Genomic DNA, 15,659 nt, shown 5'->3' with positions numbered 1-15,659 from the left:
TATTTTTGCACCTGATTTGCTTTGGTCTATTCAGCTTCTTGACTCCAGCCACTCTCTTTAATCCCCACTTCCTCCATTTTTTTAATTTTATTTTTTTAATAAATCCGAGTTCAAATTACATTACTGCTTTTCCAGTGATGGGCTGCCATTTGTTCTGTATTTAGGGAATCCTGTACTTAATCTTTTTCCCTTTTGGCGCAGCGGTCTGTCTTTTGCACAGGCCCTGTTACCCATTTTCCTAGTAAAGGGCAGCTGCGTGGCTGCCCTGCATATGCTATTAAAACCCCATCACTTGCTGGTTATCCAAAAAGAATGTGGAATTGTAAGAAGTTTCATGCCTGCCATCCCTTTTCACCCTTCTTAGCTCCATAGATGAAAGACCCCCATCACTTGATACTTTCCAGGCACAAAGGCTGGGTTTCATTTTATGTGGTGTGTTGTGTTTTTATTTTTTTTTGGGGGGGGGGGGGGTTTGAGGTTTGTGTGTGTGTGGCTTCCCCCCATAGTATTTTTAGAGGCTTTTTATTTAAGGCTCTGCTTATGCACACCTACAGTGTTAATTGCAACTGAATCCACTGATGTGCTTCCAGCAGTCTGGTGGAAAATGTGAGAACATTGTCTGTCTATAGGAGAATATTAGTGTGGGTTATCCATCAGGGCAATATGACTGACTGCTGTACGGTACATGCCCATTGGCTCCTGGCCAGCCAGTGGACTGCTTCCTTAGCCGTCTTCTTGCGTTTTGTGATCTGATCGTTTGGTGTAAAGAGTTTGATTACCTCAGTCTAATAACTTTAGAGAGACTGAAAGCACAAGATGTAATTATGCTTTTTCGTTGATGGTGAAGAAAGCTATATTTGACTAGTTGCATACTTTTTTTTTTTTTAATCATCCGTAACAATTGTGAAGTACATTGAGACAATAGAATTTATCAAACTGAGGGGCTTAGCCTGGAGAATGCATAAGGAAGTGATAAACCAGTAATAAATGCAAGGTGATAAAGGCACCAGCCAATCAGCTCCTAACTGTTAATTTACATAGTGGAGCTGACTGGCTGGTTCGTTTATCACCTTGAACTTATCACTGGTTTATCACTTCCTTATTCCTTCTCCAGGTTAATACATCTGCCCCCAAAATGTGTTCCTTTCTTGTGTATAAACTTGGTTTTGATCTCTCTTTAAACACTTAACCTTAATCCTTGTTTATCTTGTGTTCCTCAGGTACTGGACAGTCTTTTAGCGCAATATGGGACAGTGGAAAACTGTGAGCAAGGTATGGTATAAAGAACTTAAGTCTAATTGTTTGCTAATAAAAATGGGAACTGGAATAAGTGTTTTTCTCTTTATATCCCCAGTGAACACTGACACGGAGACTGCAGTAGTGAATGTAACCTATGCCAATAAGGAACACGCTAGACAGTAAGTATCGTCCCTTGCACAGGAATAAGAAAACCCCTGGTGGCGCCGATGAGTCACAATAATAATTAGTAGCAGACTAAATCGTTTTTAGGACAACTCGAGCACTACAAACACTGGCAGCTGTCAAAAACAGGACAGTCTCCAAAACCCCAGTTTCTTTCTTTGTTGTCAGTCTTAATTTTGTTAGAGCTGTGTCTGACAAATCTGACATTCTTCATGTAAAATATCTAAAATGTATATTTCAAAGACCAAGTTGATAACACATTTGCATAAAATATTAAGGGGCATTTTTTTATTTTTATTTTTTTTTTTACAAGCTGCATTTTTAATGCAGACGTGATAAATGTGTTGTTTTTTTTGGGGGGGGGGGTTGCCCAAATTTGCAATATTTTCATGCATATTTACAAATATCCTATTGCCTGGAGACGGGCTCTGATGACAGCTGGACCTGGGTCGGGTTCCTTGCAGCCAATGTGCATGCCCTGCCATAAAGACAGCTGTGCACGGAAAAATGTTCAAAATAGTAACCCATAGGTGGTTATAGGGCATTATCTATAGAGGCGAAGCTTGGTAAATCCGGGAACACAACAGCCCTCATGGAAATATTGAGCTACACTTGTGGATAAAATGGAGGGACCACAGCAGATATGTGGTCCCTCCATAGTATATCTGGGAGATTTGCAGATGACATGCTATAAAAAATGTCTGTTTTCAGTGGAATATCCTGCACATTTTTAATGATTAATAGGCCCCTACACTGAAGTGCCAAAAGTCAACTACACTACTCAACCATTTTGCATCTGACATGATATATTAATTACCATGTAACTTTGTGTAGAGTCCTTGCATCTGACATATATATAAATTACCTTTCCCATGTAATTTTGTGTGTAGAAACCTAATATACTATCGGACACCTGAGGTTTTTTTTGAACAATGCAATTTCGACAATCTAAGTATTTAATCACAGTGGGGTATATGCAATTAGCGGCGAATCGCGGCAATTTTTCGGCCGTTTTTTAATTCGACCGTCTAATTTCGGCAAGCGGGTGCTGAAATTGACCATATTCAATAAAAAACGGATTCGACTGTCCCGCTGACGAAAAACGTCCGATTTGACGGATTTTGTTCCGATTTTTAAAAAACTGGAAAAAACCTGAAAAAAAATGGCGTGGGGTCCCCCCTCCAAAGCATAACCAGCCTCGGGCTCTTCGAGCCGGTCCTGGTTCTAAAAATCCGTGGGGAAAAATGTCATGGGATCCCCCGTATTTTTAAAACCAGCACCGGGCTCTGCGCCTGGTGCTGGTGCAAAAAATACGGGGGACAAAAAGAGTAGGGGTCCCCCGTATTTTTTACACCAGCATCGGGCTCCACTAGCTGGACAGATAATGCCACAGCTGGGGGTCACTTTTATACAGCGCCCTGCGGCCGTGGCATTAAATATCCAACTAGTCACCCCTGGCCGGGGTACCCTGGGGGAGCGGGGACCCCTTCAATCAAGGGGTCCCCCCCCCAGCCACCCAAGGGCCAGGGGTGAAGGCCGAGGCTGTCCCCCCCCATCCAAGGGCTGCAGATGGGGGGCTGATAGCCTTTGGAAAAATGAAAGAATATTGTTTTTTCCAGTAGTACTACAAGTCCCAGCAAGCCTCCCCCGCAAGCTGGTACTTTGAGAACCACAAGTACCAGCATGCGGGAGAAAAACGGGCCCGCTGGTACCTGTAGTTCTACTGGAAAAAAAATACCCAAATAAAAACAGGAGACACACACAGTGAAAGTAAAACTTTATTTCATACATGCCGACACATACATACTTACCTATGTTGACCCGCCGACTGCCACGCCCCCCTCGTCACTGAAGAATCCAGGGTACCTGTGAAAAAAATTATACTCTCCTCAATCCAGTGTCCAGGTTATAATCCACGTACTTGGCAAAAAAAACAAACGAACACCCGGACCAAACGGACAAAGGGGTCCCATGTTTACACATGGAACCCCTTTCCACGAATGCCGAAACCCCACGTGACTGCTGTCACAGAAGGTCCCTTCAGCCAATCGGGAAGCGTTACTTCGTGGCACTCACCTGATTGGCTGTATGCGCGTCTGCTGTCAGACAGTGCATCGCACAGCTCCCTCCATTAGTTTCAATGGTGGGAACTTTGCGGGTAGCGGTGGGGTTACCCGCGGTCAGCCGCTGACCGCGGGTGACCTCACCGCTGACGCAAAGTTCCCACCATTGAATATAATGGAGGGAGCTGTGTGATGCGCTGTCTGACAGTAGACGCGCATACAGCCAATCAGCAGAGTGCCAGGACGTTTCGCTCGCTGATTGGCTGAAGAGACCTTTCTGTGACAGCTGTCACGGGGGGGGTCTCTGCATTCGTGGAAAGGGGTCCCATGTGTAAACATGGGACCCCTTTCAGTCCGTTTGGTCCGGGTTGCAGTTTTGTTGTTTTGCCAAGTACGTGGATTATAACCTGGACACTGGATCAGGTGAGTATAATTTTATTCACAGGTACCCCGGATTCTACTTGGACAAGTGGACCGAACGTCGTGTCAACATAGGTAAGTATGTGTGTGTCGGCAGGTGTGAAATAAAGTTGTACTTTCAAGGTGTGCGTGTCCTGTTTTTATTTGGCTATTTTTTTTCCAGTAGAACTACAGGTACCAGCGGGCCCATTTTTCTCCCGCATGCTGGTACTTGTGGTTCTCCAAGTACCAGCTTGCGGGGGAGGCTTGCTGGGACTTGTAGTACTACTGGAAAAAACAATATTCTTTCATTTTTCCAAAGGCTATCAGCCCCCCACCGTTGCACTTGGGAGAGCACATAGGAACTACTGCTGTATTTGTGGCCTATTTCTCTCACACATCATTATTTTGAGGCTCACCCAAAGTGGGATATTTACCCATATACCATTTGGACCAGCGTGTTTTTTGGAAAGAGGTCCATTGCTAATTTAGTGTAAAGTGTTCAACACTATTGAGCATTAGAGTGTTTCAACCCATTTAATTCATATATGGTTGCTTCATGGACTGACCATTTGCTGTGTTGACCATCCCTCTGAAGAAGTCCACGAAGGACGAAACGCGTCAGAGTTGAAGACAGAGAGAAAAGAAACCCTACACTATTGTACATTTGACATATATTGTGATCTGTAATTGTGAAAAAGGGTTACCTCTGTCTAGATTGGGCAATACTTTGCTTTTAATAAATTGTGTAAAGCCATAATCATTTGGTCAATTTTTAGTTGGTAACCAGTTTAAGTGATTGAGAGCGCCCTCTGATTCAATTTGCTGGAGAGAGATATATATATAGATATATATATATATATATATAGATATATATATATATATATATATATATATATATATAGATTTGTTTAGAACCGTCACTCCTTTGCTGCCAAAAGTGGATGTTCGGTGCCTTCAGTGGAAATAATAGATAATGCACATGGAGACTGCGGCACTCATTTTTTGAAGTTGAAGAGTTTTTACTGAAGCATAATTTCAAAAGTTACAAGATGCCTTTACATATATATATGTGTGTGTATGTGTGTATATATATATATATATATATATATTATAATATATGTGTGTATATATATATATATATATATATATATATATTATAATATATATATTATAATATATATGTATATATATATATATATATATATATATATTATAATATATGTGTATGTGTATATATATATATATATATATATATATATATATATATATATATATATATATATATATATATATATATTTCTCCTATGTGCCATGCAGTGAGGTCAAAGTCTGGGGAGGCACTAAGATATCTCTATGATATGCACCCTCCAGCACCACCTCCCGGGCTCCCTGCATCGCCCAGCCCTCCACCACTGGTGGGTTCCACAGTTAAACTCACCTATAGTAACCAGCGGTACCATGGAGTATAGACGGTTCCGCAGGAGCCATGGGCACTCTTAAGACTTTTCAAGGGTGTGAACTGGCTCCTCCCTCTATGCCCCTCCTCCAGACCTCAGTTTTAGAAATGTGCCCAGGCAGACTGGATGCACTCTAGGGGAGCTCTACTGAGTTTCTCTGAAAAGACTTATGTTAGGTTTTTTATTTTCAGGGAGAACTACTGGCAACAGTCTCCCTGCTTCGTGGGACTGAAAGGGCAGAAGTAGGAACCAATTTCCTAAAGAGTTTCATGGCTCTGCTTCTGGCTGACAGGACACGATTAGCTCCTGAAGGGAACTGAACGCTTGCCGTGCCTAGATGCTCACTCCCACAGCACGCCGTCACCTCCCTCACAGAGCCAGAAGTCAGAAGACAGGTGAGTGTTAGACAGATCTTCAATCAAGAAAGCGACGGCTAAAGGTACCACGCGGCTGGCGGAAGCGCAACGCGCCATGTTGCCCACACATACACAGGCACTGCAGGGTGCAGGGGGGGGGTGCCCTGGGCAGCATGAAACCTATGGAAACTGGCATAAATAAGGGGCATAAATTGCTGAGGCACAGTCATACCCCCGCCAGTATAAAAAAATTACCTCATAAAAGCTGAAGAGAAACACACCATTGAAGAGTGGAGCTTCCTCCTCAGTCAGCCAGCACACTGCTCAGCGCCATTTTCTCTCCTCCGGCTGCAGAGACAACGCTAGTCCTCCTCCACTACTGAACAAGTATCAGGGTGCAAAACGGGGCCACAGTGAATTTGGTGCTATATAATTGTGTGATTAACAGTATAAAAGCGCTGCATGTCAGTGGGCATTTTGTGTTCACAGACATTGTGTTACTAGCGCTGGGTTGTGAACTGGCAAATCCTATCTGTGTCCCTCTGACAGATTTTACTGTGGGTCTGTCCCCTATAAGTCCCGGAGTGTCTGTGGTGTGGTTGTGCACATGTGTGACATGTCTGTGGTAGCGAACTCTGTGGAGACATGTTAGGGACACAGAGGTGTAATATGACACCAAGAGCCTGACTGGGTGAAAGGTTACATGATAGAGTGAATCATATCAGTAAGAGGTTGGACTGAATCTCATACAGAAAATGAAAATAATCTGTTGAAGATGTGATTTTTAATAGTTCTGCCTTTTCATCCACAGGGACCTTTCTGGGTCACATACAAATTTGCACAAGTAGTACAAACTGATACTGACACGGACTCTGCTTGGAAGCATGTCTGAAACTTTTCAGCCAAATCTGGATTCAATCTGGCCTGGACCAATGGGTCTTACAAATAGTGTCCCATGGGTACAAACTAGAGTTTCAAGACGCCCCCCCCCAATGCCGATTTTTCAAATCGACCTTGCCAGCTTCTCTTCCGGGAAGAGAGGCAGTAACAATGGCAATTCAAAAATTGTCAGGATCAGATAATTGTCCTGGTACCCTTGGCACAGTAAGGAGAAGGTTTTTTATTCAAGCCTCTTCGTAGTTCCGAAGCTGGACGGCTCGGTCAGACCAATTTTAAACCTGAAAAATCTGAATCTCTACCTGAAAAGGTTAAAGTTCAAGATGGAGTCCCTGAGGGTAGTGATTTCCAGTCTGGAGAAGGGGGACTTCATGGTGTCAGTAGACATAAAAGATGCTTACTTGCATGTTCCCATTTATCCTCCTCACCAAGCTTATCTGAGATTCGCAGATGGTCCTCCTCCTTAGTTAAAAAGGAGTCAATATAATTCCTTATCTGGACGATCTCCTGATAAAAGCGAGATCCAGGGAACAGTTGGTGCAGAACATCGCACTCTCCCTGTCAATACTCCAACAACATGGTTGGATCATGAATTTTCCAAAGTCGCAGTTGGAACCGACGACAATATTGTCCTTTCTAGGGATGTTCTGGACAAAGAAGTACGGAGAGTGTTTCTTCCAGTGGAATAGGCTCTGGAAATCCAGAAAATGGTCAAACAAATATTGAAACCAACAAGCGTGTCGATCCATCAATGCATTCGGTTGTTGGGGGAAAATGGTAGCGGCCTACGAGGCCATACAGTTTGGCCGATTTTCATGCCAGAGTATTCCAGTGGGACCTGTTGGACAAGTGGTCCGGATCCCACCTACACATGCACCAGAAAATAATCCTGTCCTCCCAAAGCCAGGATTTCGCTCCTGTGGTGGCTACACAGTTCTCACCTACTAGAGGGACGCAGGTTTGGGATTCACGACTGGGTCTTAATAACCACGGATGCAAGTCTCTGAGGCTAGGGAGCTGTCACACAGGCGGAAAGCTTCCAAGGAAAATGGTCAAGTCAGGAAGCCTGCCTTCACATAGACGTTCTGGATTTGAGAGCCACTTACAACAGCCTTCTACAAGCGGTACATCTTCTTCAAGATCCCGTGCAGATCCAGTCGGACAATGTAACCGCAGTCGTGTACATAAACGGGCAAGGCGGAACAAAAAGCAGAGCGGCAATGGCAGAGGTGACACGGATTCTCCTCTGGGCAGAAAGACATGTTAGAGCTCGGTCAGCAATTTTCATTCCGAGAGTGGTATCCAGATTTTCAGGAGTTACTCATAGAAGATCCTCGGCCTCTTCCTCCTCGAGAGGACCTACTACAGCAGGGGCCATGTGTGTATCAAGACTTACCGCGGCTACGTTTGACGGCATGGCTGTTGAGCGTCTGATCCTAGCCCGAAAGGGTATTCCCAAGGAAGTCATCCTTACTCTTATTGAGGCCAGGAAAGGAGTAACGTCTTAACATAACTACCATATTTGGAGAAAATGTGTCTTGGTGTGAATCCAAGAAGGCTCCTACGGAAGAGTTTGAGTTGGGACGTTTTCTCCATTTTCTGCAGGCTGGTGTGGATGCGGGACTTAGATTGGGGTCAATCAAGGTCCAGATTTTGGCCTTATCAGTTTTCTTTCAAAAACAATTGGCCTACTTTCCAGAAGTTCAGACGTTCGTGAAAGGGGTTCTGCACATCCAGCCTTCATTTGTGCCTCCAGTGGCACCATGGGACCTTAATGTGGTGCTGCAGTTCCTTCAATCAGATTGGTTTGAACCTCTGCAGGAGATAGAAATGAAGTTTCTCACTTGGAAAGTGGTGATGCTTTTGGCCTTGTCTCACAAAAGCCCCTACCTGATTTTCCATGAAGATAGGGCAGAGTTAAGAACTCGTCAACAATTTCTTCCAAAGGTGGTTTCGTCCTTCCACATATACCAACCTATTGTGGTGCCAGCAGCTACTGACCCTTTCACTGAGTCACAGTCTCTAGATGTGGTTAGAGCTTTAAAGATTTATGTCGCAAGAACAGCTCGATTATGGAAAACAGAGGCTCTGTTTGTCCTGTATGCTCCCAGCAAGATTGGGTGTCCTGCTTCTAAGCAGACTATTGCGCGCTGGATCAGAGGGACAATTCAGAATGCTCATTCTACGGCAGGCTTGCCGGTACCGAAGTCGGTGAAGGCCCATTCCACTAGGAAAGTGGGCTCATCCTGGGCGGCTGCCCGGCGCATCTCTGCTTTACAACTTTGCCGAGCAGCTGCTTGGTCAGGGTCAAACACATTTGCAAAATTTTATAAGTTTGATACCTTGGCCGATGAGGACCTCAAGTTCGGTCAATCGGTACAGCAGGGTCATCCGCACTCTCCCGCCCGTACTGGAGCTTTGGTATAACCCTATGGTACTGAAGTGGACCCCAGCATCCTCAAGGCCAGTGGTTCTCAAACTCGGTCCTCAGGACCCCACACAGTGCATGTTTTGCAGGTAACCCCACAGGTGTATTAATTACTCGCTGACACATTTTAAAAGGACCACAGGTGGAGCTAATTATGTCACTTGTGATTCTGTGAGGAGACCTGCAAAACATGCACCGTGTGGGGTCCTGAGGACCGAGTTTGAGAACCTGTGCTCTAGGCCGTATGAGAAAATAGGATTTTAATACCTACCGGTAAATCCTTTTCTCCTAGTCCGTAAAGGATGCTGGGCACCCGACCCAGTGCGTACTTTACCTGCAGTTTGTTCTTTATAGTTACACAAGTTGTGTTTCATTTATTTTCAGCATGTTGCTGTAAATGGCTCATGCCTGTTGGCATGTGTCATGTTGAATGCCATGTTGTGCGGCATGGTTGAGGTGTGAGCTGGTATGAATCTCACCATTAGTATAAAAGTAAATCCTTTCCTTGAAATGTCAGTCTCCCTGGGCACAGTTCCTATAACTGAGGTCTGGAGGAGGGGCATAGAGGGAGGAGCCAGTTCACACCCTTGAAAAGTCTTAAAGTGCCCATAGCTCCTGCAGAACAGTCTATACCCCATGGTACTGAAGTGGACCCCAGCATCCTCTACGGACTAGGAGAAAAGGATTTACCGGTAGGTATTAAAATCCTATTTTTACCTTCTCGTCACATTATGTTGCGCCTAATGAAGAATTTAGTGAAATCTCTGGATAAAGAAAGCCAGGCTTTCAGTTATCTGAAGGAAAAGTTTCCAAAGTTAAGCTAAACTAAAACAAGGCATATTTGTAGGCCCCAAATAAGGAAACTGCTAACAGATTAAATATTTAACGCTAAATTGTCAGAAATTGAGTCTTTTTAGTCCTCCTTCAAGGCTGCTGTTCATGGATACTTATGGAACAGAGGCGAGGCCAACTATGTGTCCATCCTGAATGACCTATTGGACAACTGCAAGAATATGGGTTGTAGGATGTTGCTTAAAGTTCACTAGACTCTCCCTCACCATGGGTTCCATATGATATAGCTGTCATCGGGATGCTGGCGGTCAGATGACAGACACCTGCATCCCGACATTGAAGATAATGACGTCTGAGTTCCCCCCCCCCCCCCCCTCTTACGTCCTAGAGGATGCTGGGGACTCCGTAAGGACCATGGGGTATAGACGGGCTCCGCAGGAGACATGGGCACTATAAAGAACTTTAGAATGGGTGTGCACTGGCTCCTCCCTCTATGCCCCTCCTCCAGACCTCAGTTAGATCCTGTGCCCAGAGGAAACTAGGGGCACTACAGGGGAGCTCTCCTGAGTTCCTCTGAAAAAAAGAATTTTGTTAGGTTTTTTATTTTCAGGGAGCACTGCTGGCAACAGGCTCCCTGCATCGTGGGACTGAGGAGAGAGAAGCAGACCTACTTAAATGAAAGGCTCTGCTTCTTAGGCTACTGGACACCATTAGCTCCAGAGGGTCGGAACGCAGGTCTCACCCTCGCCGTTCGTCCCGGAGCCGCGCCGCCGTCCTCCTCACAGAGCCGGAAGACAGAAGCCGGGTGAGTATAAGAAAGAAGACTTCAAAGGCAACTGAAGACTTCGGATCTTCTCTGAGGTAACGCGCAGCGGTAACGCTGCGCGCCATTGCTCCCACACACCACACATGGCGGACACTGATGGGCGCAGGGGGGCGCCCTGGACAGCAATTTTAAACCTCTTGGGACTGGCTAATGATAATATAGGGGCTACGGAGGCACTATATTGTAAAATCCCCCGCCAGTATGGAAAACTTGAGCGGGACCGAAGCCCGCCGCTGAGGGGGCGGAGCTTGATCTTTCAGCACTAACCAGCGCCATTTTCTCCACCACACACTGCAGAGAAGCTGGCTCCCCGGACTTTCCCCTGCTGAACACGGTAACAGAGGGCAAAAGGGAGGGGGGGGCACATTTTATTGGCGCAGTGAGGGTATATTTATATAAAAGCGCTGTTTTTTGTCTGGGAATTGGTTTCCAGTGTCAGTTGGCGCTGGGTGTGTGCTTGCATACTCTCTCTCTGTCTCTCCAAAGGGCCTTATTGGGGAACTGTCTCCATATAGATATATCCCTGAGTGTGTGAGGGTGTCGGTACGCGTGTGTCGGCATGTCTGAAGCGGAAGGCCCTTCTAAGGAGGAGGTGGAGCAGATGATTGTGGTGTCTCCGTCGGCGACGCCGACACATGATTGGATGGATATGCTGAATGTTTTAAATGCAAATGTGTCTTTATTACATCAGAGGTTGGACAAAGCAGAGTCCATGGATAGAACAGGGAGTCAATCCATGGCTTTGGCTGTGATACAGGGCCCTTCAGGGTCTCAGAAACGTCCCTTGTACCAAGTAGCAGACACTGATACCGACACGGATTCTGATTCCAGTGTCGACTACGATGATGCGAGGTTACACCCAAGGGTGGCCAAAAGTATTCATTATATGATTATAGCAATAAAGGATGTTTTACATATCACTGATGACCCCTCTGTCCCTGACAAGAGGGTACACATGTTTAAGGAAAAGAAACCTGAGGTAACCTTTCCCCCATCTCATGAACTGAACGCGTTATTTGAAAAGACTTGGGAAACTCCAGACAAGAAACTGCAGATTCCCAAGAGAATTCTTATGGCGTATCCTTTCCCGACACAGGACAGGGTACGGTGGGAATCCTCACCCAGGGTGGACAAGGCGTTTACGCACTTGTCCAAAAAGGTGGCGCTGCCATCTCCAGACACTGCCGTCCTCAAGGATCCTGCTGATCGCAGACAGGAAACTACCTTAAAATCTATCTATACACATACGGGGACCTTGCTCAGGCCGGCAATAGCGTCGGCTTGGGTTTGTAGCGCTGTTGCGGCTTGGACGGATACCTTGTCAGCTGACATTGATACCCTGGATAGGGATACCATTTTATTGACCTTAGGTCACATTAAAGACGCAGTCTTGTATTTGAGAGACGCTCAGAGACGTTGGTCTGCTAGGTTCGAGAGCCAACGCCATGGCGATTTCTGCTAGGCGAGCCCTGTGGACCCGTCAACGGTCGGGTGATGCCGACTCAAAGAAGCATATGGAAGTTTTGCCTTACAAAGGTGAGGATTTATTTGGGGAAGGTCTCGTGGACCTGGTTTCCACAGCTACCGTGGGCAAATCTACCTTTTTACCTTATGTTTCCCCCCAGCGAAAGAAATCCCCACAATATCAGATGCAGTCCTTTCGGTCACACAAGTCCAGAAGAGGTCGGGGCTCTTCTTTCCTCGCCAGAGGTAAGGGAAGAGGGAAAAAGCAGCCTGCTACGGCTAGTTCCCAGGAGTAGAAGTCCTCCCCGGCTTCTGCCAAATCCACCGCTTGACGCTGGGGCTCCACTGAGGGAGTCTGCGCCGGTGGGAGTCTTCAACTCTTCAGCCAGGTCTGGGTTCAGTCGGACGTGGATCCTTGGGCAATGGAAATTGTATCCCAAGGCTACAAGCTAGAGTTCGAAGACATGCCTCCTCGCCGATTTTTCAAATCGGCTCTATCGGCTTCTCCCCCAGAGAGGGAGATAGTTTTAGCTGCGATTCAAAAACTATGTCAACAACGAGTGGTGGTCGAGGTTCCCCTAGGTCATCAGGGGAAGGGGTACTATTCAACCCTATTTGTGGTCCCGAAACCGGATGGCTCGGTCAGACCCATTCTAAATTTAAAATCCCTAAACCAGTACTTGAAAGTTCACATTCAAGATGGAATCGCTCCAGGCCGTTATTTCCAGCCTGGAAGGGGGGGATTTTATGGTGTAACTGGATATAAAGGATGCGTACCTTCATGTCCCCATATATCCCCCTCATCAGGCGTACTTGAGATTCGCTGTACTGGACTGCCATTACCAGTTTCAGACATTGCCGTTTGGGCTTTCCACGGCCCCGAGGATTTTCACCAAGGTAATGGCGGAAATGATGGTACTCCTGCGCAGGCAGGGAGTCACAATTATCCTATACTTGTACGATCTCCTGATAAAGGCGAGATCAAGAGGTCAGTTGTTGGAAAGCGTGGCGCTCTCCCTGAGAGTACTGCAGCAACACGGCTGGATTCTGAATCTACCAAAGTCACAGTTGGTGCCAACAACTCGGCTATCGTTTTTAGGCATGATTCTGGACACGGAACACAAGAGGGTTTTTCTCCCAATGGAAAAAGCCCAGGAACTCCAGAACTTGGTCAGAGACCTGTTGAAACCGAAAAGTGTGTTAGTCCATCAATGCACTCGAGTGCTGGGGAAAATGGTGGCGTCCTACGAGGTTTCATGCGAGGACTTTTCAGTGGGATCTTCTGGACAAGTGGTCCGGGTCCCATCTTCATATTCATCAGAAAATCAGCCTGTCCCCCAGGGCCATGGTGTCTCTCCTGTGGTGGCTGCAGAGTGCTCACCTTCTAGAGCAGGGCTGGCCAAACCGGTCCTCGAGATCTACCAACAATTCATGTTTTCCAGGCCTCCTGGAGATCTGTAGAATTGTCAGTTAGGAATGAATGCAGCACATCTTAATTAGTAATGACTACACCTGTGCACCAGCTAGGTAGTCTGGAAAATGTGTACTGTTGGTAGATCTCGAGGACTGGTTTGGCCAGCCCTGTTCTAGAGGGTCGCAGGTTCGGCATTCAGGACTGGGTTCTGGTGACCACGGACGCGAGCCTCCAAGGATGGGGAGCACTCACACAAGGAAGAAACTTTCAAGGACTATGGTCAAGCCAGGAGGCTTGTCTTCACATCAACGTACTGGAATTGAGGGCCATATACAACGGCCTGCGTCAAACGGAGAATCTTCTTCACGACCTACCGGTTCTGATTCAGTCGGACAACGTCACAGCCGTGGCTCATGTAAACCGACAGGGCGGAACAAGGAGCAGAGTGGCAATGGCGGAAGCCGCCAGGATTCTTCGCTGGGCGGAAAATTTATTATTATTATTATTATTATTATTATTATTATTATTATTATTACATTTTATTTATAGGGCGCCACAAGTGTTTCGCAGCGCCGTACAAAGGACAGTACAGGGAGACAAAACTTAGCATAACTGTAAATAAATAACAAAAATGGAGTGCAGGTAACAAAGAGCACCACAATTCTCAAAGCATAATACAGCTTAGATGTAAGTAGCGAAGGAGTAATCATTGTACTACTTGGGGCTGGCGGCCATAGATAGAGAGGGGCCATTTACCAGCAGGAGAAAAAGCAGGTAAAGATGGTCGCTGAGTGAAATGTGTCAAGAAGAGGGCTTAGACAAGAGGAAAGAGGGCCCTGCTCTGAAGAGCTAACAATCTAGTGGGGAGGGGCGACAGACAGATGACATGAGGTGCAAGCAAGCAGGTAGAAGCCTGATGGTGGTATGCGAGCAAAGCAGAGATGCCCAAGGCATGGGGCAGGGGGATGGAGGAGCAGCCTAAGGACTAGGTTATGCATTGGAGGGGTACGCTTTGATAAATAGGTGGGTTTTCAGTGCCCGTTTGAAGCTTTGCAAGGTCGGGGAGAGTCTAATGGAGCGGGGGAGCGCATTCCACTGAAGGGGTGCAGCACGGGCAAAATCCTGAACTCGTGCATGGGAAGCAGTGACCAAGGCAGAGGAGAGGCGACGGTCATCAGCCGACCGTAGTGGGCGGGAGGGAGTATGAAGGGAGAGGAGGTTGGAGATGTAGGGAGCGGTGGAATTAGAGATTTCCTTGTATGTGAGGGTGAGGAGTTTGAAGAGGATTCTGTAGGGGAATGGGAGCCAGTGTAGATTTTGTCGAAGGGGAGTGGCAGGAGAGGAAGATGAGCCTAGCTGCGGAGTTGAGGGGAGCGATGTGGGAGCAAGTGAGGCCAGTGAGGAGCACATTGCAGTAGTCGATTCGTGAGATGACCAGTGAGTGGATGATAAGTTTAGTTGCACTCTGGGAGAGAAATGGCCTGATGCGAGCAATGTTGTGTAGCTGGAACAGACAAGATTGCGCCAGAGCTTGGATGTAGGGTGCAAAGGAGAGGGAGGAGTCAAGAGTGACGCCCAGGCAGCGGAGTGTAAGCGCTTTGACTGCAGTCTTCATTCCGGGAGTGGACAACTGGGAAGCAGACTTCCTCAGCAGACACGATCTCCATCCAGGAGAGTGGGGACTTCATCAAGAAGTTTTTGCAGAGATAACAAGTCGTTGGGGACTTCCTCAAATAGACATGATGGCGTCACGCCTCAACAAGAAGCTTCGGAGGTATTGTGCCAGGTCAAGGGACCCTCAGGCAGTAGCGGTAGACGCCCTGGTGACACCGTGGGTGTTTCGGTCGGTCTATGTGTTTCCTCCTCTTCCACTCATCTCAAAGATATTGAGAATCATAAGACGAAAAAGAGTGCGGACAATACTCATTGTTCCGGATTGGCCTCGAAGGGCCTGGTATTCAGATCTTCAGGAAATGCTCACATGAGATCCGTGGCCTCTTCCTCTCAGAGAGGACCTGTTGCAACAGGGGCCCTATGTGTTCCAAGACTTACCGCGGTTACGTTTGACGGCATGGTGGTTGAACGCCGAATCCTAGCTGGAAAAGCATTCCGGAAGAAGTCATCCCTACTCTGATGAG

General features: G+C 46.6%; 1 protein-coding gene across 2 annotated transcripts in view; it reads left to right on the top strand.

Annotated features, from left to right (window-relative positions):
- IGF2BP3 (insulin like growth factor 2 mRNA binding protein 3) overlaps positions 1 to 15,659 on the top strand; it is a 343,371-nt gene that overhangs the window by 201,603 nt on the left and 126,109 nt on the right. For both annotated transcript variants that reach the window (XM_063921725.1, XM_063921724.1), the window contains 2 exons: positions 1,221 to 1,272; positions 1,355 to 1,418. In XM_063921725.1, coding sequence (XP_063777795.1) covers positions 1,221 to 1,272; positions 1,355 to 1,418 — 116 coding nt within the window. The remainder of the gene's footprint in view (positions 1 to 1,220; positions 1,273 to 1,354; positions 1,419 to 15,659) is intronic.

This window comes from Pseudophryne corroboree, chromosome 5, assembly GCF_028390025.1.
Source record: "Pseudophryne corroboree isolate aPseCor3 chromosome 5, aPseCor3.hap2, whole genome shotgun sequence".
NCBI classification, from domain to species: domain Eukaryota; kingdom Metazoa; phylum Chordata; class Amphibia; order Anura; family Myobatrachidae; genus Pseudophryne; species Pseudophryne corroboree.
The sequence above is the reverse complement of the archived record's forward strand: the minus strand, read 5'-3'. Positions and strand labels throughout refer to the sequence as shown.